Raw genomic sequence first — 25,294 nt, 5'->3', positions numbered from 1 at the left:
TGTAGGTCAAGTATTTACTGTAATAATTAAAGTATAAGGTATAAGTACTTACTATTAAAGTATTAGGTATAAGTACTTACTGTTTTGATCACCGTCAGACTGTACGATATACACTGTAGTCTGTGACTGTACGTCTTCCGAGTCACTGTATTTGGAAGCATTTGCATTTGTCTCAGACCCATTCACCTCAGATCTTAAATCTATGGCTTCACTGTATTTGGAAGAACTGGCATTTGTATCAGCTCCAGTCACCTCAGATCTAAAATCTATGGCTTCACTGTTGGAAGAACTTGCATTTGTCTTAGCCCCAGGAACCTCAGATCTCCAATCTATCGCTGGATGGACTCGTTTCAAATGCTTGTTCAAATTGCCTACCGTGGTCCTATACGATAAAACTTTCCTACAATGATTGCATTCAGCGAAGAATTTACATTCCGTAGGCGTAAAATGATTCCACAACGGTGATACTTCGTTATGCGGTTTCGTATTTTTCAACGTTTTCAACTCTTGTGCGTCAATATAGTTCGAATGCTCCCAATATAGATGCCGTTTCAAGTCCGATATTACGGTGTACTTCACCTTATTCTCGCAAAGGATGCATTGCACTCTCCTTTCGTTGCCTTTGATTTCTACAGAGTCTTTGTTGAACACATTCCATATACTATCGGCCATGGTATTTTAAGTAACCGTTCCAAAAATATAACGTACCTAGGTATTTAATATTGATAATAACGAGGGATTTCACTATTAGTACCTATCGTTATAGGTTACGTTACAAGCTGTCACTTGTCACTTCATGACATTTTCGCGGCTGTTTACCATCACAATATGGCGGCACAGATCATGGCGGAAATAAAAAAATAAAATAAAATAATCATTTATTTGCAAGAATGTTTGTACAAGAAGGATGAAAATTACACTATAATCAGAGGCCATAACATTCTACTAAATTAATAGTGTGCAAATATTTTTGAGTACCAATTTGTAAAATAATTACTTAATAGTCAATGAAACAAAAAATTAAATTAATAGTCAAAAAACAATTATAATCAAAATACATAATAATGATTAGGTACAATTTTATAATGTCACAAAGTCAGAAATTATACCATGGTATTAATATTATCCTCGAAGAACTCATTCACCGCATAATAGCACCTATTTAACAATAGTTGAAACAGTTTTGATTTAAAAATACTTGTATTCAGTTTTTTTTTAAAACAACAACAAACACAGTGTTTCCACTAACGATTTTGGTTTTACCCCAGTTTCTGTAGAAATTCGCCCTAAATATTTTCAAAATACCCTGACATAGGGCGTTTTCACGGAAAGTGAATTTTTTCACATAAGTACAAAAAAATCGCTCTTCGTAAAACGTAGGAATGTTTGCTGCATTAATTGATTTAGATGTTTTTCCTTTTCTAACACGCAGCGATGCGAGTCTGTTTTTTCTGTTCCGTGGATGCGAGTGTTCCCGGTCGCGCGCTCTTTAACTCGGGTTGATGACCAAGCGCCTTTGAAATTTAAGAACAATAAAACGGGATTAGGTTGTGTTGATGAAATAAAAAAAAAAAAAAAATTGTCTAACTTTAAATGAGTTTGCTTCGTCATTTTTCACAGGCTCGTTTAAGTAAAATAAGCCTGTGAAAAATCAGACGCTAAGGGCCATATAATGATGATATGGGAGGTCAGAGAAAAGTAAGAAAAAAAGGAGAGAGAGCAAATAGAGGGTCAGCACGAAGTAATGTAATACGGTTCCGTGCTGATCTCGCAGAAGGGGAGGTTCTTTTAAGCTTAAGTCACACGGAGCGAATACTCGTTGCGAATGCAATCGCCGCGAGTAAATTCGCGAGGTGTGACATGCTACTCGCTGCGATTAAAAATTACTCGCCGCGAATGGAATTGTACATGTTCAATTATTATCGCCGCGAGCGCGCTACTCGCTGCAATCGCAGCACTGTATTGTGCTATTTCTGTAAGAGGAACCCTCTTGAGCTAATTCTTTTAAAAGAGTATTAGAAGCTCCAAAATGTTCTCTGCGGCTAATCCATTTTTTCTTTCGAGTATACTTTTTCAGCATTTGCTCAGCTAAGTCCGAACACATCAACCGAATTAACCGTTTAAGAAGTGCGCGACGATGTCCAATTGACGATATCTTCTAAACAACCAATGCGCGTAAATATGCAAGGATCAACGACCGGATATCGCGTGTAACGCACTTCGCTACATGTGACACACAGGCAGCGAGTAACTCGCTGCTACATATTCGCAACGAATAACCTCTAGAGAGGGAAAAAAGTGTCACATGGTTTCGTAGTCAAAAGATTTTGATGAAATTTTTACAACTTTAAAAGATATCAAACAATGCGTAAACGACAAAATATTTTTCAATTTTTTACATAAAAATTGTGTAATTTCTGTTGGGAAATACTTCTTATGTTAAAAATTGAAAAATATTTGTCGTTTACGCCTTGTGACGTCATTGTTCGCTTTCCGTACAGCGTGACGTTAATAATGAATTATGTCAAAAATAAATAAAAATCATGTTTTTTTAAAAATTATACTCTTTAATAATTCTAGCCCCATACATAAACTACCGCTATATCACGTCATTTTATTACTACAGTCCCTATTTTTTATTTTATTTAAAATCCTTTTTAATGTATTAATTTATTTGCCGCTACAATTCCATTGTCGTCATTTCTACCATATTATATTTTCTCAATAGTTGTTCTTCAATATATTAATTGTTCAGCCATTTCAAGACTTTCCATTGCTTGCTCGTGCACTCAGCAAATGTCTCGCAAAATTGCGTTTGTTCGTGTCTCCGCTTCATTGTATTTATTATTCATTGCTCGAATGTATTCATTCTTTATTGCTCGACTGTATTAATTGTTCATTGCTACAATGTATTAATTATTCAGCCATGTCAACATTTCTCACTGCTTCAATGTATCTTAATCCTGTATATATGATGATCTTGCGTCAAGCCGTGGACTTTCTGCAGATGCCTGGCGACGTTGCGTCTTGTAGCGAAGCTGTTCTGTATTATTGCTGGAATGTATTAATTCTTTATTGCTCGACTGTATTAATTATTCATTGCTACAATGTATTAATTATTCAGCCATGTCAATATTTTTCATTGCTTCAATGTATGTTAATCCTGTGTATATGATGATCTTGGGTCAACCCGTGAACTCTGCAGATGCCTCGTGACGTTGCGTCGTCTAGCGTCTATTCATTACTCGAATGCATTAATTCTTTATTGCTCGACTGTATTAATTTTCATTGCTACAATGTATTAATTATTCAGTCATCTCTACATGTTTCATTGCTTCAATGTATTTTAATCCTGTGTATATGGTGATCTTGGGTCAACCCGTGGACTCTCTGCAGATGTCTCGCGACGTTGCGTCGTCTCGCGAAGCTGTTGTTGCAGACGCCACATTTGAAGGTGTAAGGCGACGGACGGTGTCTGTTCTTGTGGATACGCATCAGTGTCACCGATTTGAATCTCGCTGGACATTGGTCACACTGGAAACCATAAGAGATGAAATAATTAATACAACAAGTGGCGCCGATTCTCTTGTCTTTCTGTAAACTAAATTTAGACTATCTGCATCTTTTTCTCTTTAATATTGCTAAAAAGGGACGGAACATGAATTTTACATTTAAAGACTCTAAATTTTAGTGCACGCTACTTTAAACAGTAGGCTCGCGACTGGCAACTAAAGTCACGAGGTTTGACGGCTCTAAATTAATTTAAAACTCAGACTGTGTCTGTCCTTTTCATAATACATCAGTTAGAAGAGGATGCGAATACTCTAAAATTTAGGTGTGCTCAGAATCAGAACCATTTTTATACAAAAACAAAAGTATGCAATCTTTAAACTTAATTAAAATAACAGGTCTAAATACAGAATGTAACCAGAATGCTAGAAAAAAACTTAGCGTTATTGTTATACCATCTAAACACAATCCAATACCAATAACCATTTGCCTCATTTTGTAGTTTTAGTGATTTAGTATTTTTCAAACCCGCAATGTATAGCGTGCAAAACTCGGGTCAATGCACCACCTACGAGTAAACTCCGAATGAATAAATATAGGTACCTAATCATCTTAGCATCTTTTAGCGTTCCGGTACGATGCCGTGTAGAAACCAACGGGGCATGGGTTTAATAAAAACTGCCATACCCCTTCCTGGTTAGCCAGCTTCCATCTTAGGCTGCATCATCACTTACCACCAGGTGAGATTGCAGTCAAGGGCTAACTTGTATCTGAATTAAAAAAACTAGTTTAAGCTAAAGTCAGAAAAGCAGGTTAAATTTAACTAATTTTATAAGTTTTTAAAATGTTCCCTCATATAAAGCTTGCACGTGGCTAATCGAGAGATTTAATCTTTATTATACCTTACAGCAATATTAAATTGATTAGGGCACAATTGCTATTGTAACCATTTAATCAAAATATCGACCTAAACACAAAAGTATTTAATAGTCGTTGAGTCTAGAGTCGGAACAAGACTGGCTTAAAAACCTTCAAACACCGGTATTTATACAAATCGATTCAAGATGGCTCCCCCGCCACAGATCGCGTGACATTGGATGAGTCAAATTTTTTTTTATTTTTTTTTACTAAGAATATTAGCCATGTTAAATGACTAATATTCCCTATTTCCTCTCCAACTAAGCGTCAAGCTTGTGCTAGGAGTAGGTACGACAATAGTGCAACGGGCGGGGTTTGAACCGTCGACCTTTCGGTTTTCAGTCTACTCTTATACCGATTGAGCTATTGAGGCTCTATTGTCTAATTCATTAAACTAACTTCAATAAACTACTAGTTACCTGCACGGTCTTCTCCGGCAGATGTATGGCCACGTGCTGCAGGTAGCTGCTCTTGCGATGGAAGCCCGCGCCGCAGGTCTTGCACACGAACGGCTTCTCCCCCGTGTGAAGACGTTCATGTATCTGAAAACCCGTGGGAACTTTTGATTTTCGCGGACGAATAGTAACCTATGCGTAGTGTCAGTCAGTGGAAAAGGCACATAAAATTCTGAAGCCAATAAACCAGCCTCACCGTTGCCACTGCGGTGACTGCGTTGACGCCTTCGGCCACCATGGGCTCTCCTGTTCGAGAAGCGCTGGACGCTTCTCCCGCCATAGTACCCTTAACGACATCATCCGGAGGTCCCTTGCCACCGCCCATGTGCCAGCTGTACTAGAACCTATTGGTTTGGCACGTAGCGATGGCAAGAGACCTGATGGTATGACGCTCGTACCGTGGAAGATGGGCAGGTCGCTTGTTTGGGATGCAACTTGTGTAGACACTTTAGCTGCATCCCACATTCAGGCGACCTCTTCTATGCAGGGCCGGTCCTAGGGCGGTGCGAGCGGTGCAACCGCACCGAGCGCCTTCAAGGGGGGGGCGCTAAAATGAACCAAAATTTACCAAAACGTGAAACAAGCTCGACCGAAGTCGCGCACACACACGAACAAAATTGCGGGGGAGCGGGCCGCGGGGTGAACTATGCAATAGCTTTACCGCGGCAGTCCCCGAGTGCCACACGTCTTTTTTTTGGAAAAAGTCGTTTTGCCACAGGGCGGTCGTGTTAAAGGTCGATAAGATAAAGACGAAGGGAATCGTTAAATATTGAGTTATTGAAGTTTTTACTTACTATATATGCTACCTATAGCTAGGTTAAATGCAAAAACTTTGAAATGTTAAAAAATTCAATTCAAAATTCAAATAATTTTATTCAAAGTAAGACATGTTTTCTACCAGTGTTTGAACGTCCACCATTTCGGAAAGGTGTTATTAGCTGAAAAAATCGGTCAAGTACGAGTCAGACTCGTGGACGGTTTCAGTTCAGACGGGTTCAGTACCATCATCTATAAAAACGGCAAAAAAATAAGTTTGTTGTATGGGAGCCCCTCTTAAATATTTGTTTTATTTAAATTTCTTTACTTAATTTTAAAGTGAACACAAATATTCTGTGAATATTTCAAGCGTCTACCTATTGCCATTATCAAAAACGAGCAAAAAAATCACGTTTGTTATATTATGGAAGGCCCCCTTCATAATTATGTTTTATCTGTTTTTTTAGTATTTGTTGTTATAGCGGCAACAGAAATACATCATCTGTGAAAATATCAGCTGTCTCTATTACGGTTCATGAGATACAGCCTGATGACAGACAGACGGATGGACGGACAGCGAAATCTCCGTAAAAGGGTTCATTTTTTACCCTTTGGGTACGGAACCCTAAAAAAGAAATGGCGAAAGAATCTCTCCAGCAACACATCTTTTAAAATCATCAGTCAATTTACAATTTCTATTCAGAGCCAGCATAAGCTGTTTATTGAAAAAAAAAAAACAAATGAACACTATGATGGAAAATTATTTATTACTTTGTTCGTTATTGATTTTAAAAACTATTTGTGTTTGCTAAAATGAGTTCAAGTAAATACAATTAAGTGTGATGAATTCTTGCAATTAGGGAGCTATTTATTGAAACAAATGAACTCGGGAAAAAATATAGTTGTTCGTTGTTCGCGATTGATTTTGGACATTTCTGCCTATAGGTAAGTACTACTTAGTTTAAATTTCCGCGCATTGTTTGAGAAAAGTACTACACAAGCCTTGGCCACCACAACTAGGCATTGATGGACTCACGTACACGTTCTTCCATCAATGCCTCTTTTGCTGGCCACCGCAGTAATGTACTATTTCAGTTGTTCACCACTTCACATACCTATAGGTAGGTCATAGGTATTCGCACAAACTGGTTAAACGAACTTTTGACAGCAGAATAATCAGAAGTCACCGTTTTTTCTGGTGGAAGATAAAGCAACAGCTTAAACATTTTTTTTATTTAGAGGGGCGCCATTTTTAGTCCTCGCACCAGGTTAAAATGTTAATAGGACCGGCTCTGCTTCTATGGCGGGTGCAGCGGCCATCAGCGCCGAACAGGCCAAGAGGCGCAAATATGAAAACCTCGATGGGAGCTTCGTATTCGTGCCTTTTGGTGTGGAGACCTTGGGGCCGTGGGGCCCGGGGGCTCGAGCTCTTTTTGAAGAAATTGCGAAAAGAGTTATCGAGTCAACCGGGGACCCGAGAGCTGGCAGCTACCTTGGTCAAAGAATTAGTTTGGCCATCCAAAGGGGTAATGCTGCCAGCATCTTGGGTACAATGCCTCGCTGCGGTGGTCTCGGCGAGGTTTTAGATTTAATTTAATTTATTTTAGTTTTAATTTAATGTTGTTTTTTTTAGATTTAAGTTTATTAATAGTTTATTTATTAAATTTGTTATACTTAAATTCTGAAGAAAATTAAGCTCACACCCCTTTCGGTCCAAATTTTCAGCGGACATGGCGGGTTTTCGGAGTACCTACACAGGTTTAAGTGTAAAAACAGTCCTGGCTGTGTCTGTGACGAAACGGTCGATGAGTAAATATTGCATTTTCTCATCGATTGTCCACAGCACAGCCGAATCCGAGAGGACCTCCACCATCAAATTAGGGTGGAACTGTGTAGGGACTCCATCCCCGCCATTTTAGAGTGCGACGTAAGTCGGAGCTTATTCCTGATATTTTGCTCTAAAATAGCAGGAATAGCTATAAAGAGGAACAGAACAGGGTGACAAGGACCCAATGTTGTTCAGTATTATTGAATACCACGATTAACATGGGTCCAAATTAAACTGTTCTGGTTCCTTACAAATTTCGCACAAGTTTTAATAAAAACTAAATACTAAAAAAAATCTCTGACATTATGTCAGAGGTAGGAGCGGCCTAAATAGAATCCCAACCTAAATTTAAGTAAAAAAGAAATCATTGTAAATTAAAAATACTTGTTAATAATAAAAAAAAAAAAACCCTATGCGTAGTAGCCCGTCCCCAGGACACAAGGTATCTCTGTACCAAATTTAGAATAGAATAGAATAATGTTTATCTATCTAAATATATAAAAGGAAAAGGTGACTGACTGACTGACTGACTGACTGACTGATCTATCAACGCACAGCTCAAACTATTGGACGGATCAGGCTGAAATTTGGCATGCAGATAGCTATTATGACGTAGGCATCCGCTAAGAAAGGATTTTTGAAAATTCAACTCCTAAGGGGGTGAAATAGGGTTTTGAAATTTAGTAGTCCACGCGGACGAAGTCGCGAGCATAAGCTAGTTCGTTCGAGGTATATAGGTGGTACATGGTGTAGGCAATATCGTCCTGTACAGCAGTGCAACACCTCGAACAGGTAGGCCACTCAGCTTGTGTTGACACGTCGGGCCCCTCCACACTCAGACACAAACCTCTAGAGCAAACATCTGAGGTACCAGACGCCCCAACGCTGATTTTCAGTGACCGCCTTTTAAATATTACCTAAACGTCAGTGGCATAGAATATATAAATTTCGTATTATAAATACTATCTGTCCCGGCTTACTCACGTGTGTAGTCGACGTTAGCCCGACTAGTTTCGAACCCATCCGGGGTCCTTTTTCAAGGGAGTCCGTCCGCGCACTCCCTTGAAAAAGGACCCCGGATGGGTTCGAAACTAGTCGGGCTAACGTCGACTACACACGTGAGTAAGCCGGGACAGATAGTATTTATAATGGAAATCACTCACGGTAGTTTAAACGCTAAAATTTCGTATTATTCAATCGAATCGCTCTTCGCACTTGCACACTCGGCGACAAAACTATCGAAACTACACACTCGCTTTCTACTGATCGCCAACTCGTTTATAGTTCTACTCGTTTCTCGGTCATCGTCGGCGGTCGGACCACTGCCTCACTGTGTTGATATTGAAGTGCTCATGGAGTTCTGATATTTGCAAGAACCATGGCACGTTGGATAGGTACGGAAACCCAAAAACCGAATTGTAGATCATCACCTTGACTTGCTCAGCGTTGGAGGCCCGGTAGTCGCAGTAGGAGCACTTGTCAGTCTTCTCGTAGCCGTGCTTGGCTCTGCAGTGCATCAGCAGCAGCCGGCGAGTTATGAACTTCTTACCGCAGTGCTGGAAACCAAAAAATATATTCCTTAGCCAAAAAAACACTACTACAAACCTACCTACCTACCATGATTCTAGGTCAGCGGGAAGTACCCTATAGGTTTTCTTGACAGACACAGACAGCAAAGTGATCCTATAAGGGTTCCTTTTTTTCCTCTTGTGGTACGGTATTCTAAAAATTAGAAGCACATAGTCAGGATAGAACCCTGAGCCCTTCGAAATAGGAGACTTTAAAAAAAAACCGGCTAAGTGCAAGTCAGGCTCGCGCAATGAGGGTTCCGTCCTACAGTCGTATATTTTCGACATTTTGCAGGATAATTCAAAAATCTATGATGCATAAAAATAAATAAAAATCTGTTTTAGAATGCACAGGTGAAGACCTTTCATATGATACCACACTTGATATAGTTGTCTTACTTAGAACATTGAAAATACTAATTATTAGTTCATGACCACAATTTAATTTTTTTTTGTGTGATCTAACCCTTAATTCACAGTTTTCAGATTTTCTCCGAATGTCTGCTATAAGACCTACCTACCTGCCAAATAATATAATGATTCTAGGTCAACGGGAAGCACCCTGCAGGTTTCTTGACACAGACAGACAAAAAAGTGATCCTATAAGGGTTCCGTTTTTCCTTTTGAGGTACGGAACCATATAAAAAGATTATTAATATATAGAAGTTTATCATGCTGACTAATATTCCCCTTTCCCCTCCAATTAAGCGTAAAGCTTGTGCTAGGGGTAGGTACGACAATAGTGCAACAGGCGGGGTTTGAACCGGTGACCTTTCGGTTTTCAGTCTGCTCCTTTAACCTTTGAGCTATTGAGGCTTTAAGACTGACATCTTAAACACTAGGCTATCATAGCTTTCCTCAAAGTAGTCAAAATAAATTCATACCTCACAAACTATATCAAAACCAGTGTGTATTTTATAATGATTCCTCAAAGACAGTTTAGACGTCAGGATCTTATGACAAAATTCACATTCTATCTCCTCTTTCACTTTAATGTTGCAACGTTCATCTTTTTTCTCTTTCTTTCTCAACGTTTTGACTCTTGTCTTTCTTTTTTTATTAAATAATAAAAACGGTTTTTCTACTGTTTCAATTACTTTACTATCAATTTCATTTTCAACGATGATTCTTTCGTTATCATCAACATTATCGTGATTTTCAATTTTCTCATTACTATTAAAATAATCATCAGCTGTGTTTGTGATTATTTTATCGTTACAATCAGTGTGGCTTTGAACAGGTACTTCGTGAAACTGTAACGTATCTAATGTAATATTATCATCAAAGTCTTTGAAATCATCGTCATAAGAATCCGTGATATCTATTGAAGGATTTCGGTCTTCCGTTTTGTATTTAGAAGTTTCTAATTTTATTCCGTTGCATTTATTCTCCAGTAGCATGTTCTGAACTTCTTCGCATTTTCGTCTGAATTTTATCGAGTCGTTAATAAAATGTATGCAGTTAAGGCACATTTCTTGGGGCATGTTATCGTTGAGTTCTACCTGGGAAATTACAAATATCTTTACCATTAACCACCCTAGTGGAATATCTCTTTCTAATATTAAGCATATTCAGAATAGGTAAAAACTTTTATCCACAATTCAATATTTTAGGTTTATTTTTTACTAGATGATGCCCACGACTTCGTCAGCAAGGATTTCAGTATTTAAAAATCCAGGGGGAACTCTTCAATTTTCCTGGATAAAAAGTAGCCTATGTCCTTACTTGGGATGCAAACTATCTCTGTAAAAAATTTCGTCAAAATCGGTTGAACGGTTGAGCCGTGAAAAGCTAGCAGACAGACAGATTCACATTTATAATATTAGTATGGAAGTATGGATTTTATTCAGATACAAGTTAGCCCTTGACTGCAATCTCACCTGGTGGTAAGTGATGATGCAGTCTAAGATGCAAGCGGGCTAACCTGGAAGGGGTATGGCAGTTTTATTAAACACATACCCCTTTGGTTCCTACATGGCATCGTACCGGAACGCTAACAGATGCTAAGATGCTGTTTAACTCTAAAAGATGCTGCGTTATTAAATGGAACTGGAGTCATTACCTTATTAGGAATAGATGTTATTTTTATTTTTCTGTTAAAATATAAAAAAAATACAATCAAAACATTATTTTAAACCGTTAAGTTAAGTATGTTATTAAGCTTATGAAATGTTTAATTTAAGTCGATCAAATACTTAGTTCACTCGGTGTAAGCAAAGTAACAGTTGTATTTAATAGTTTCAAGTTAAATTTATCAAAAATAATTCAGTAGTTTTTAAAAAAATAAACCAAAACAAGTAATCAATGTTTTATATGCAAGTGAATTTTAAACATCGATTAATTAGAGATTTTATGGCCAATACGCACGATTTCTTCATTAAGATAAAGGGAAGACTATCCAAATTGTTTTTTAGATTAAATTTAATTTAATTGGTCTAATAATTTAATTTATTCCACTTTACCTTAACGCCGGTGGCTGTGTGAACGGCTTTAGTATATTTATCATTTTGCTCGGGAATTATGAATATAGGGTACAAGTTTTGGGTGCTTAAACATGTTCTACAGCAGTTCCAACGATACATTTCCCTAAATTAGCACCCTTTTATTTTTATATAAAAATTAAAAAAAAGTAATGTTTTGTTTTGTTTGCAAAACAATTGATCATAGACAATTGTAGATTTTTGTTTGGTATCCCAGACATATGATCTATCTCCAAGTTATTTGATGTATCTATGCTTTTAAACATTCTGCACACAATCCAATCGCCCAACTAATGAAAGCCTCATTTCAATTCAACGGACTAATGAAAAACTCGTACTCGGGTATTTTTTTGGCATTTCGCAAAATAAATCAAAAACTATTATAACAGAACAGCCAACTCCCAACGTTGGCGCAAGTGATAGGGCCAAGCCAATGCTAATTTTCCGATCCACACGTTGTTGGGTTGAACCGACCCTATAGTATACGCGACAAATCGAAATGACAATCGGGTAGGAAACGCCCCGCACACCCCTCGATCTGACCGGTGCGGGCGCGGCGTCCCCCTACCTCATACCCTGATTACCATCTCTACCTGTCGCGGACTATATATATTGTAATCATCATCATCCGATAGACGTCCACGACTGGACATAGGTCTCTTGTAGGGACTTCCACACGCCACGGTCTGGCGCCGTCTAATGTCGCCAGTCCACTTAGTAGGGGGGTCTTTCAACGCTGCGCCTTCCGGTGCAAGGTCACCATTCCAGCATCTTGAGACCCCAACGTCTATCGGTTTTCCGGACTACATAATTATGTGCCCTACTCATTGCCACTTCAGCTTCGCAACTCGTTGAGCTATGTTGGTTACTCTAGTTCTACGGATCTCCTCATTTCTGATTTGATCACGTAGAGAAACTCCACACACAGCTCTCTCCATCGCCCGAGAGGTATTGTAATAAAATAAACTGTTTTAATGAGTATAAAACATTTATTTATTAATAAATATATGTACATGTGACGTTACATATTTTTGTGACTTGTACGTACAAATGTTTACTGTGATTGATATTATACATTATTGAACAATAAAATAATAGGCTACTTGACACTTTTTTAAAGTTGGTCTTAAATGGTTAATATTTGTGCTATTAGATCAAAAAAATTAACACTATATTTTTTTGCGCCCTAAAAACCGTAAAACTTTCATTTAAAAATATATTTTTCTTAGACAGGTGAAAACACTGTCGGCCATGTTTGGCCGATAGATTATCTGTGCTCTGACGTCATGCATTTGTAAACAACAGCATAACCTCCCAAAGTTTAATAAACATGACTTCTATACTAGTGTACATGAAAAATATAGTAATTTTCGTTATTGTATCATCCGAGAATGTAAAAAACGCATCGATAAAGACCACAGGAAAGTTGTGGATTAGAGTGCCCAGTGAAATAAATATACGTAACACGCGAAGACTTGCTTAAAGGGATCCTATATGACTAACGACTTCAACCCAAATTTATTTTTGCAAAGATCACTTTGTTGTAATAACTTATTCAATTTATACAGAGAAAACGATATTTTTTTACGTTTACTATGAGTTTTTAGAAATATATAAAAACTAGCTTATGCTCGTGACTTCGCCCGCGTGGACTTCATAAATTTCAAACCTCCATTTAACCCACTCAGGGGTGGAATTTCAAAATTCGAATTGAAAAAGAACACACCCACCAAATTTCATGTATCTAGGACCAGCTGTTTAGATGTTTAGGCTGTGCGTTGATATATAAGTTAGTCAGGACTCTAAATTTTATATATATGGATACTACGTTAGTCCCCGCGTGACATAGGGATGACATTTCTTTGTTTACATATTTAATGACGTCACATCATGGCTGACAGCGTTTTCTGCGTTTCAAATAAAAATAAAAACTGTATTTTTTAAAATTGGATTTATATATCCATCCTGCGTTTTTAATAATTGTTATTGATATATTTCGTTGTCTTAAGCAAAATACTATAATAAATAATGATTTATTGGACGAAATTAGATATGAGTCAAGTAGCCCATTATTGATGTAAAATTAAATGCTTACAATAATATGAATTTTATAGTTGTTCACTCTTTTTGACTGAAGGCCGTAAATTAATCTGAAAACAAGAAAAAAGTTTAAATTTTATAAATATTAGAGACAACCAGTCACTACAGAGAACTAAAATCAGAGTAAGACAGCATTATCTTTCGTATCAGTAACAACCTATATGTGTTAAACCACTCAATGTGCCCTTATTCCTCTCGAGATACGTTATACACACACAACTCACATGCCATGTCACTCATGTCACAAACTGGGTACCATTATCACTAACAACCTTATATGGCACTTCACATACCACAAACCTCTCTTTATGTCCTTGTTCCTCTCGCGGCACATTATACACACGTCACATGTCATATTACTCATGTCACAAACTGGGAACCTTACACCTTTATCAGTAACAAACTTATTGGCACTCCACATATCTCAAACCTCTTTAGGTGCCCTTATTCTCCTCGAGACACGTTATACACACTAATCACAACTCATATGAAATTATTGTTGTATCTAATGCTATAGTAGAAATTGAATTTTGTATAAATAATAATAAATAAATAATAAAAATAATAAATATGCCATGTCACTCATGTCACAAACTGGGTACCTTTATCACTTACAACTTTATATGGCACTCCACATATCTCAAACCACTCTATATGTCCTTGTCCCTCTCGCGGCACATTATACACACTAATCACAACTCACATGCCATCTTACTCATGTCACAAACTGGGAACCTTACACCTTTATCAGTAACAAACTTATATGGCACTCGACATACCTCAAACCTCTCTATCTGTCCTTGTTCCACTCGAGGTACGTTATGCGCTCTGGTCAAATGCCGTCTCACATTAGTCGGTCGAGCGAAAGATTCTTTGCAAACGGGACACAGATATCTATATTGATTTTCTCTGTGGCTTTTGTATACGTGTACTTGTAGTAGTTTACGCGATTTCTCGCGTTTGAGACATATGGTACACTGAAAAACAAAATAGGCATTAAATAAGCGTTATAAGACAACATACTTCGCTAGCAGTCAGTAAACTATAAAAATTACGTAACAGATAATGTTGTTCTAGTATTTATTTAGAAAATACATGTTACAACGTAGGTTTGAAACTACCAAGTATCAAAATTTGTCACTTTGACTTATTAAAACTGCGTAAATATAACAAAATAGTTTTTTGTAAGTAAAGCACAATAGAGTCTTGGACTGTAATAATAAAATAAAATAAATTAAATTCTAAATTAGATAATTTTAATAAATTTTCGCATCGTCTTTATACTATATATAGCTCAATTACCACTGACTGACTCATTGACATAATTGTTCTCCTAGAAAGAGATAGAAAATGATATAATAATGTATGGGAGATATGTTCAGAAGTGGGATTCGACTAGGGAAAAATTATGACATTTCAGAAAAACAAGATGGCGGCCGACCTGACTTTTGTAACTTTTTTGTTTTCCAACCGATTTTGTTTAAACTTGCAGCTCTTGTAGATGTTAGTAAACGATTTTTAGAAAATGTAAAAAAAATTGGAAAAACAAGATGGCGGCCGAGATTTTCAAAAAATTCCCTCCTGTAAAATTTTGTATGAAACTTTTTTTTTTCACTTATGGTTTCATATAGAAGACAAAGATTCCTTTAGGGCAACATATGGAGGGAGCTGATGATTGAGGATTTCGGAGACGGGTGAAGGGCACGCTCGAGGTATCGAAGATAGGTGGGAGGTGCTCGACCAAATGTCATTCGAAACCTCATCCAATTGCCAAAAATTTGAATTTTTTTTTTAAATTCCGAAAAAAAAGATGGCGGCCATACAAATTTCATCCGCGTCAATCTCGGAGGGTATGAAAGATGGAAGAGTGGTTTCTTGGCAAGAGATGATCAGGATCCGAAGGTCTACTCGATGGATGGAAAAAAAATTCAAAATGGCGGAATTTATTTTTTCATACAAAATTTTTTATTATTCAAAATGGCCATTATAGACCTCGAGAGCTGCTTTAGCAGCTCGAGCAGCGAGCAAAATACTAGTTTAGATATAAAGCCACACATGGCCTTGTATATTTTACGTTTATGTTTATTTGCTCCTAAATTCATGTATTTATTGCGGTGCAGTCCCTTTTGGAAATACCCTTCTTTGATTTCGGTCCTAGACGTGTCACTTAAAGACACTCTTGGCAAAATTCTAAATTTACAATTCGATGACCGCACTTGGACCCAAGCGAGCCTACCTGTGAAATACGGGGGCCTAGGCATACGGTCCATTTCAAGCATTGCGCTTCCGGCTTTCTTATCTTCTGCTTCTGGCTCTATCACTCTCATCAGTCAGATCCTTAATCTGACCAGTCCGACTGATGTTGTGGTGGAGAGTCTTGCGGAGGCCAAGTTGGCTTGGAGTGCGTCTTGTCCTGGTAAAGATTATCCTATTGCTGTGGAATGTCAGGGCCTTTGGGACAAACCGCGTGTTATCTTGACACACGCGGACCTAGTAGCGCAGTGTACCTCGGCTACGGATAAAGCCCGAATTTTGGCGGTATCCGAAAAGGAGTCGGGTCACTGGCTACACGCTCTGCCATCTCATAGCTTGGGGACGATTCTCGACCAGACAGCGCTTCGTGTGGCCGTTTGCCTACGCTTGGGAATCAAGGTATGTGAGCCTCATTATTGCCCTTGCGGCAGCCCCGTGGATCGGTTTGGTCACCATGGACTCAGTTGTATTCGGAGCGCAGGCCGCTTATATTATATGGTGCTATTAATGATATAGTCCGTCGCGCTCTGGCCACTGCCTCCATCCCAGGTCAGCTAGAACCTTCCGGCTTGTTCAGGGATGACGACAAGAGGCCAGATGGGATGACTATAGTACCATGGTCGATGGGGCGTGCGCTGGTGTGGGATGCGACCTGCGTCGACACGTTGGCAGCGTCCCATTTATCGGGCACGTGCCAAAAAGCGGCTGCAGCAGCCGAGTCAGCTCAAGAGCTTAAGCGCCATAAATACTCAGTCATTAGTAAGGACTATGTATTTGCGGCGCTTGCGTTTGTGACTCTGGGCCCATGGTCATCGGACACGAAAGCTTTTATAAACGTCGTGTCCCAAAAGCTGATCCACGCGTCTGGTGACCCAAGAGCTGGTGCTTATTTCGCTCAACGGTTGAGCCTTGCCGTTCAGCGAGGTAATAGCGCCAGTGTTTTGGGCACAATGCCCATAAATGACCATTTGGACGGCGTATATTTTTTGTAAATATAGTTTTTTTTTTGTGATAAATTTTTCTGTATGTTTTATAGACTAGAGATAGATTTTATTCTTAATTAAATAAAATGACTGAATAAATTTATAATACTTGGTGTGTGTTAAATGAAATGAAGTGATTTTTTGTATAGCGGTATTAAAGCTAGTAAGGATTCATTATTAAAGAGAATAATTTAAAAAAAATCATGATTTTTATTAATTTTTAAAATAATTACTTATTAACGTCACGCTGTATTTGTTGTTTTTCAAAATTACTCTCTTTAATAATGAATTCTAGCCCCAAAAACTACCGCTGTGCAAAAAATCACTTCATTTTATTACTACAGTCCAAGACCCTATTAGTAGGGTAAAGACACTAGTGTTTAACTCATCAGTTGACGTATATTTGTAAAAATAGCAAGTTTTTTAAAGTACAAACACTTGTAATATGATTCTTATTAAGTTTAAATTCAAATTATACGAAGTCAACCTCTAGTGTTCTTTACATTAAAAAAATCTACGTATTAAAATAAAAATAATAATTGATATTATTGCATACATTGTGTTCGTGAGATAAAAATACGCTTGAAAAATTAAATTTTACTACAAACATAATAAATTACATATTACAAAGCATTTTACTAAAGGTTGGTTGGGGATGGAGGAGCCGGTCTAGGTAGGGATTTAGCTAGGGTCAGTTAGCGTTGTCTAGTCATAGTAGACGTTAGTGTCATGACTCATTATTAATGAGGGTTGCTATAGTTATAGTTGAGGGTACTTTGTGTTGTCTCTCGTAGAGCGATAGTATCGTTGATGCGCCCACGAAGGCTCGGTTAATCTGAAGATTGTAATCCTGACGTATCCGGTTAACCATTATCTAAGGTTACTTCAAGTGATTTAGTCTTCAATCTCAATCATCATCCTGATATCCTTTTAGTGAAATGCCTTCATACGTATTATGTAAAAGGAAACTAATATATCAACAAAGCTTTGACTTTTGGGATTTTTAATAACACCCGAACGAAGCCGGGGCGGTCAGCTAGTTTTATACAAAGCTGTATAATATAGTGCATAATTATAATATGCGCATAAAATATACGTCAACTGCTAGTGTCCTTACCTTACTACATGGTTTCCTTTGACGATTTAGCAGGAGGGCCGATTGTTAACTACCCCCATTATAACACGTTTTTATCAACTCACTTTCTTGTCGGTCTGTTTATGTTTGTTTGTCTATCTGTCCGGAATAAATCAAGGAAATTTTAAACATAGGTTGGAACTGGATGACAATGCAACATTTTTTTAAATAAAATAATTTTTATTAAAAATTATAAATTCCCCCCCCCCCCCCCCCCCCCCCCCCCAACCAAGCGTAGAATTTTTAATATTTTATAATTATCATGATCGAAAAATTACGTTTTTGTTTATCCGACATTTATTTAGGCATCTTATAATATGCTACGAGTATATCAACAATCGGCCCCTACAGCTGCACCCGAACAATCGGCCCGATCTGCTCGTCGGTCAGCGCGTGCACGCGTCGAGCATGCGCGCGAACCTTGTTCGGTTTCTCGAACCGATGCTCGCACACCGAGCACAGATACCCGTAGCGTTTCCCTGTGTGCGCATTGTGCTTATGTATCTGAAGGAACTTGCGCGATTTCAGCTTTTTTGGACACATGTCACACTAGCAAACAGAAAAAATTCCTATTAAAAATATCCAAAGAATTCCACTAGGACTAAAAAAGATAGATACAGCATAAATGTGCCTGCATCTTATCGCTATATTTAGCGCTAGCTAAATATAGTATTTGAGCAGGTAAACATGATAAGTCCATGGCCTATAAATGGTTTTTATTATTCTTTCTCGATTTGGAAACAGGGACGGCTTTCCCGATTTCTCATTCATTTAAGTTAGATAAAACTTACTCGAAGGCTCATAAGGGCTAGAACCCAGAGCTGTAAAGCCAGTTAAAAACCAGTTAAGGCGGCTATACACACCTGGAAGTTCTTCTCGGGCAAGTGTATGGCGATGTGTTGCACGAGATTGGATCGCCTGTGGAACGTCGCGCCGCAGTGATCGCAAATGTATGGACGTTCGCCCGTGTGACGACGCTCGTGAATCTGAGTACAAAATAAAAAAAAATGAATAATCAATTGTGTATATGAAGGCAAAACTGACTGCCGGCTTCATATGATGATGATTAATCGAATAAGTCAGAATCACAACCTATTAGATTAACCGAGCCTATGTGGGCGTACTAACAATATTCTTTTTTTATTTTGTTTATTTGAAAGTAATCAACAGCGTAATCATTATTTAAATTTTAATCTAGGTTTACAGAAGGCCAAATTCTCGCACTACGAGAGACAACACAAACTACCCTCAACTATCACTATAGCAACCCTCATTAATTATGAGTCATGACACCAAGGTCTCCAATGAGACTAGACAACACTAACTAACCCTACCTAGACCGGCTCCACCATCCCCTACACCGGTCCTAGACCAGCCAGCTAACCTAGCACACCACAACCTAGTTCTATAACCTCAACCAACTGAAACCACATTAGGTTACAACAACGATTATAAAGCTTACAGTATGACACATCATGTTTACTGAGAAGTCTATTCATTAATGATTTTAAGCTTATATAAGCTTAAAATCATTAATGAATAGACTTCTCAGTAGACATGATGTGTCATACTGTAAGCTTTATAATCGTTATGTCGTTAAACCACGAAATCGTGGTTTAACGACATATTTTAATGTATAAAACGGGTACATACCACAATCAATTTTGTTTTTATTTGTCAATATTTCAACCCAATTGCACGGGTCGTGGTCACGACGGGACTTGCGGTGCTGCGGGAGATAAAGTTCGAGCTGTCTACCCTTTTTCTTGTTCTATTCGCTGGAACTTCACGAGTTGTCCGGTTGGGTTGAAATATCGACAAATAAAAACAAAAATTAATCGTGGTATGTACCCGTTTTATACATTAAAATAAGTCTATTCATTATTGGTCTAGCAAGAGCCAGACGAATAATGAATCGTTTCGCATAGGACGTTCGATTTTATAGTCTCACAATAACAGTGGGGACGACGCAATGTTCAATGAGCAAACTGTTTACAATTAAAAGACGCGCTGTCGTCATACATATTTCACTTTTCAGGGGGCTCCCATACATGAAAAAGGAGCCGGATTTTTTTAAGGTTGCGTACCTTAAAAGGAAAAAAGGAAGCCTTATGGATCACTTGGTTGTCTGCCTGTCTGTCTGTTCATCTGTCACGAAAACCTATAGGGTACTTCCTGTTGACCTAGAATCATGAAAATTGGCAGGTAGGTAGGTCTTATAGCACAAGTTAAGGAATAATTCTGAATTGTTTGTTTGTACAGTAAAACTTACAGTGCGACAAGGCTATGTTGGCGCGTGGCGAAAATCGGAACTAACGTTGCCGTCAAGTGTCCCCTTTGTGCTTGTTTGAATATTCTAAGCCTTTGTTCTCCAACAGCGCCCCCCCTGTCAATGTCATTCAAGACCCAAGAGAGACTTGTCGCACTGTACAGATGTAATCGCCGCTTAAAAATGGTTTTGAGTCTGAGGGTGAGATCTATAGAGTGCACTCTGACTTAGCTAGACTTAAGACAGAGTTAAAACAAGACAGAGCTACATCTCTCACATAAATCTGTCTCGTTTTAACTCAATTTTAAGTCTGAGCAAAGTCATAGTGCGCTCTATAGATCTTAGCCTTAGTCATTTGTATGTCATCATCATGATCAACCCATCACCGGCTCACTACAGAGCGCGGGTCTCCTCTCAGAGTGAGAAGGGTTTGGCCATAGTCTACCACAATGGCCATGTGCGGATTGGTAGACTTCTCACACCTTTGAGAACATTATGGAGAACTCTCAAGCATGCAGGTTTCCTCACGATGTTTTCCTTCACCGTTAAAGCAAGTGATATTTAAATAATTAAAACGCACATAACTCCGAAAAGTTAGAGGTGCGTGCCCGGGATCGAACCCCCGACCTCCGATTAGAAAGCGGACATCCTAACCACTAGGCTATCACTTCTGCGCTTGGCATTTGTATGTAAGTATGAAATATTAGGCTGCATACTCACGATGAGGGCTTCCTTGGTAGCGGAGCTATACTCGCAATAGGCGCACTTGTGGATGCGGCCTAACCCGTGGCGAGCTCGCTTGTGCTCTTGCAGTTGGTTGTTGTTCCGACAACGCTTCCCGCACGTCTGCAATATGGACGATCAGTGTCTTCAAATGATGCATTAAATAAATAGCATGTAACACAAACACACACGCACACACAGACACACATACACACACACATGCATATGTTGTGAATCAACTACTAGCAGTGGCGTGCAGGTCATAGAGGCATAAAAGCACTGCTTACCTAGTTGAAATGGCTATGTGCTCATTTTTCATGATGACCTGTCATTAAATAGGTAGTTAGCTAACTAATGCTTACCCTAGGTTGAAACCCTGTGCACGCCACTGACTACTAGGTATTTTTACTAGTTAATTGTCTTTTATATTTTCATATTATTATATTGTAAAGCTTGCTTAAATTATTTGGTCTCTTTAAACGTACCATTTTTGTCCCAAATTTCATGTAAATTGGTTAAACGGATGGGCCTTTAAGAATCCCGTGGGAACTCTATTATTTTCCAGGATAAAAAGCCTATGTCTACAGCTAATTCTGTACCAAATTTCATCAAAATCGGACAGACACACTTTCGCATTTATAATATTAGTATGGATTTGCAACTAGCGTGGCCACCTCAGTCCCTCTCGCTCAAGCAGAGGTACCTACTTACTTGTGAAATGTTATTCCGTCTATTTTACGTTCGCTTCGGCCTACTATACTGCAACCGACTAACATCAAAAACAAAAAAACAACAAGACAAATCAATTATTTCTGTAAAATACTTGAGTCAACATAAACTCACTTCACGTTGTTTGTGGCCAAAAAAAGTGGCCACAGTGATAAGGACAGAAAATAATCATTTTGTCACGTTCTAATAAGAGCCTAAATGCATTTAGTTATCTCGCTCTAACAGATATTTATTCCGAGCCACGGCCAAAGCCTCTACTTACTTCACAAACACAGTAGTTGGTGTGGAACCTCATATGTGCCTTGTAGGTGGTTTTCATCCTGAACTCCTTGTTGCAAGTGTTGCATTTGTAAGACGGAGCGTTCGGTATTATATCACGCTTTCTTCTAGTGCTGGGTACTTTCTAAAAATAATAACATGTACAGAGCTAAGCTGTGATAGCCTAGTGGTTAGGCCGCTCGCCTCCTAATCGGAGGTCGGGGGCTCAATCCCAGGGACGCACCTCCAACTTTTCGGAGTCATGTGCGTTTTAAGTAATTTAATATCACTTGCTTTAATTGTGAAGGAAAACATGAAACCTGCATGCCTCAGAGGTCTGCATGATGTTCTCAACAGTGTGTGAAGTCTACCAATCGGCACTTGGCCAACGTGGTAGACTATGGCCAATCCCTTTTCACTGTGAGAGGAGACCCATGCTCTGCAGTGAGCTGGCCATGGAATGATCATGATTTTAATAGTAGAAAATAAACTAAAAAAATAAAAATAAAAATAGCCTTTCTTCTCTGATAATATTAATGATGTTCCAGCCTTTTTTAGCATTGTTAAAAAGAAAAAGATGCAGATACCTCTATATTTAGTTTAAAGAAAAACAAAAGAATCGACGCCAATATAGATAAACTGATAACCAAATGGTACTAATTCTGAGCATAACCTAATTTTACAGTATTCACATTCTCTTCTTACTAATGTAATATGAAAAAGACAGACGCAGTTTGACAGCTTTAAATTTAATATTTAGATGGTAAGACCCGTGATTTTAGCTCACAGTCGCGAGCCTACTGTTTAAATTTGTAGTGTGCACTAAATTTAGAGTCTTTAAATGTAAAGTTCATATTCTGTCCCTTTTTAACATTGTTGAAAAGAAAAGGATGCAGATACTCTAAATTTAGTTTAGAGAAAGATAACGGAATTGGTGCCATTACCTGTTCTATTTTTACAGGTAAAGCTGCAGGATCTGCATACTCGTTATTATCATACAAATAATCAGTGTCTTTGTGGAAATTCTCCGCATCCTCATACAAATGGTCATCACACCCGTATTCACCATCAGCCACCTCGGCAACTTGTTCCTCTTTAAACTTCTGTATACTTCTAGAAGACTTGGGCTTGTACTTCCTCTTGGATTTAACGTACAGCATACTGAGCAGGGTTTTTTCGGATTTTCTGCTGGTCTGACGGAATAGTAAAGCTGCTTGCATTTTCTCTATGCATGAGCGGCAGATTGTTTGTGTCAAGCCATCGTTAAGTTTAATCTGAAATGTTTTTATTAAATGTCTATAATGATGGATTTTTCTTAACTGACTACAATCCTGTAATCAACCTAAAACTCTCCTTTTTTTCACCAAAATACATACATATTTACAACTTACTCAGCTTGTTGTGGAAATTATATTCATATAATGTCGACAATCCAGATACCCTGTGCAAATATGCATTGGCGGTGAGGGCGCCGGATAGAAATGTACATTCATGCAGATGTCTGCCCTTTTTTCATCTGGCAACGACATGGACAAATTTTGTCGAAAATGCGCCAACCCTAAGAGCAAGCTCACCATGCTCAATGGTCTGATTGCTCAGCACCAACAATTATGTTTTTAATATTAGTACATATATATGGGAATTCAATAAACTATGTATATGTAACTTTTGTAGTTTTATTACTAATTTATTATAAGTATTGATTATTTTAAGTACTTACTCACTGTAACTTTATGTCAAAAACTTTGTATGGAATTAAATAAAGCTTTATTATTATTATGTAACTTTTGACCTGGTCTGCGATTTGGCGTTGCTGTACGCATACCGAGGATATTGTTAAATAAATAAAAATTTAAAGAGCACTTAAAAACTTGTTTAAATCGTTAAAACTAATGAGTTGAAATTCCGTACCCTTAATCGGACCTGTTGCCTAGACCTTGGGACCTAGAAAGCTGAAAATGGCTCCCTTTATGATCTATACAAGGAACAAGGATTTTCTTTTTTAATCCTTACAGGAGCGAAGTCGCGGGCAGCCCACAGCTTACCTCTAAGCCGGTGACAACTTTAAGATCTTCCGAGCGTTTCTTATCACCTTCATTATTGTAAAATATCGGCACAAGGTCCTCGGTGGCCAGACAGCACCTACAGTAGTTCACATCAAGATTTTCCCATTCAATTTTCACAGTTTTCATAGTTTTACGAAGGTTTCTCCGTCGTGTAGCCATATGATTTAGTAATAGAAAAGTTGGAAGCATTTTCACTAGTAACAGGTCCGGAAATAAATAATTTTAAAACATCGTACACGTATATACATTTCTCTGACTAAAATGATCGCTCGTTAATTCATAAAAATGTTAAAATTCGGATAATAATTATAAATAAACCCAAGCAAAACAATTAAAATTACAAACACTTTTGTTTATTTAATTTGACATTATTTTTAAGGCTCTGGGTTCTAGCCCTTAATTTGACGTTAACAAAGATGAATATAACCTTTTTCGTAAAGCACTCGCCAAACATTCTGATTTTGTCGGACTTCGAATTTCTTAAATGTATTTTTTTCTACTGACTTTACTACACTTTAAACTATAGTACGAGACAGGTCGGGATGGCAATTAGAGTATGAGCCATGAAGTGAGCTCGTGGTCCCCGCACACCGCGCTAACGCAGGGCGCTGGTGGGTGCGCATGGCATCCCCACACCGATTGACGTGCCATGCGCAAACCACAGAATACAATAATGACATTAAATATAGGGGTACCTACCTACGGCGCGAACTTATTATTTCTTGTAAACGATAGTTTAAAATCTTACAAAGACTTATTTCAGTCTATGGGCGTATTACTTTTGAATCAACTGAGGAAAAATAGGTCCTCTGTCTTAATGTAAGTAGTTCTTGCAATTCACGAAGGCGAGTGAACTTTACTTGTGGTTACGTCGTAGGTATACACGGACATTGCGTAAGTGTGTGTGTGTGCATGTCAGACCAATCAGTCGCGTGCAAGCGCTCGCAAACACACATTTAGTGTATATGCGGCAGAAAATAATGTACATCAACCTTTAGAAGGACATAGCAGATTTGTAGTGTTGTCTCTGTCGTTAAGACCGAGAAAACGTCATATAGGTATGTCGAGTGACAGAGACAATGCTCGCCGAAATGTCATTCTAAAGGCCGATGTACATTATACCGATACGATAAACACAAGTATGAGACACTCGCCCTCGTGTCAAAAATGTAGGATGTAAGGTAGAATAAAAACTAAACATTTTTAACATATTATCTAATTTTTTTATTGCTTACAAATACCTATTTACAAAATTTGAGCTAT

The 25,294-nt window shown here is 38.2% G+C and overlaps 3 protein-coding genes across 5 annotated transcripts in view; all 3 read right to left on the bottom strand.

Annotated features, from left to right (window-relative positions):
- LOC117994055 (uncharacterized) overlaps positions 1-798 on the bottom strand; it is a 30,346-nt gene extending 29,548 nt beyond the window's left edge. The window contains exon 1 of the mRNA XM_069507464.1: positions 81-798. Coding sequence (XP_069363565.1) covers positions 81-672 — 592 coding nt within the window. The 5' untranslated portion in view covers positions 673-798. The remainder of the gene's footprint in view (positions 1-80) is intronic.
- Positions 799-3,323: 2,525 nt separating this feature from the next.
- Positions 3,324-11,694, bottom strand: LOC117994384 (zinc finger protein Paris-like). The gene is made up of 5 exons (XM_069507640.1): positions 11,498-11,694; positions 9,920-10,537; positions 8,898-9,023; positions 4,848-4,970; positions 3,324-3,534 (listed from the first exon to the last, which is right to left on the bottom strand). The coding sequence occupies exons 1-5, from the start codon at positions 11,615-11,617 to the stop codon at positions 3,337-3,339; spliced, it is 1,185 nt and encodes a 394-aa protein (XP_069363741.1). The 5' UTR covers positions 11,618-11,694; the 3' UTR covers positions 3,324-3,336.
- A 1,834-nt stretch (positions 11,695-13,528) lies between these two features.
- LOC117994054 (zinc finger protein 32-like) lies at positions 13,529-24,393 on the bottom strand. 3 transcript variants are annotated; one of them, XM_069507821.1, is made up of 7 exons: positions 24,011-24,393; positions 22,910-23,239; positions 21,970-22,110; positions 20,976-21,101; positions 18,850-18,972; positions 14,395-14,592; positions 13,529-13,665 (listed from the first exon to the last, which is right to left on the bottom strand). In XM_069507821.1, exons 1-7 carry the CDS (start codon positions 24,218-24,220, stop codon positions 13,624-13,626), a joined length of 1,170 nt encoding a protein of 389 aa, XP_069363922.1. In that variant the 5' UTR covers positions 24,221-24,393; the 3' UTR covers positions 13,529-13,623. The 3 variants fall into 3 exon arrangements, with proteins under 3 accessions (XP_069363922.1, XP_069363923.1, XP_034837819.1); XM_069507822.1 differs by lacking the exon at positions 18,850-18,972; XM_034981928.2 differs by lacking the exons at positions 13,529-13,665; positions 14,395-14,592 and adding an exon at positions 18,246-18,535.
- Positions 24,394-25,294: the final 901 nt, after the last annotated feature.

The sequence above is a fragment of the Maniola hyperantus genome, chromosome 26 (assembly GCF_902806685.2).
Source record: "Maniola hyperantus chromosome 26, iAphHyp1.2, whole genome shotgun sequence".
Lineage (NCBI taxonomy): Eukaryota > Metazoa > Arthropoda > Insecta > Lepidoptera > Nymphalidae > Maniola > Maniola hyperantus.
The sequence above is the reverse complement of the archived record's forward strand: the minus strand, read 5'-3'. Positions and strand labels throughout refer to the sequence as shown.

Bases quoted from the DNA above. Each gene is read 5' to 3' on its own strand.
- LOC117994384 (XM_069507640.1), bottom strand. From the start codon at position 11,617: ATGTATCGTTGGAACTGCTGTAGAACATGTTTAAGCACCCAAAACTTG. The intron at 10,538-11,497 runs GTAAAGTGGAAT...GTAATTTCCCAG, and splicing joins ACACAGCCACCGGCGTTAAG to GTAGAACTCAACGATAACAT. The intron at 3,535-4,847 runs GTAACTAGTAGT...TATGGTTTCCAG, and splicing joins TGCCGGAGAAGACCGTGCAG to TGTGACCAATGTCCAGCGAG.
- LOC117994054 (XM_069507821.1), bottom strand. From the start codon at position 24,220: ATGCTTCCAACTTTTCTATTACTAAATCATATGGCTACACGACGGAGA. The intron at 18,973-20,975 runs GTGAGTATGCAG...TTTTGTACTCAG, and splicing joins CTACCAAGGAAGCCCTCATC to ATTCACGAGCGTCGTCACAC. The intron at 14,593-18,849 runs GTGTGTATAGCC...TTTGTTTTTCAG, and splicing joins TGCCCGAGAAGAACTTCCAG to TGTACCATATGTCTCAAACG.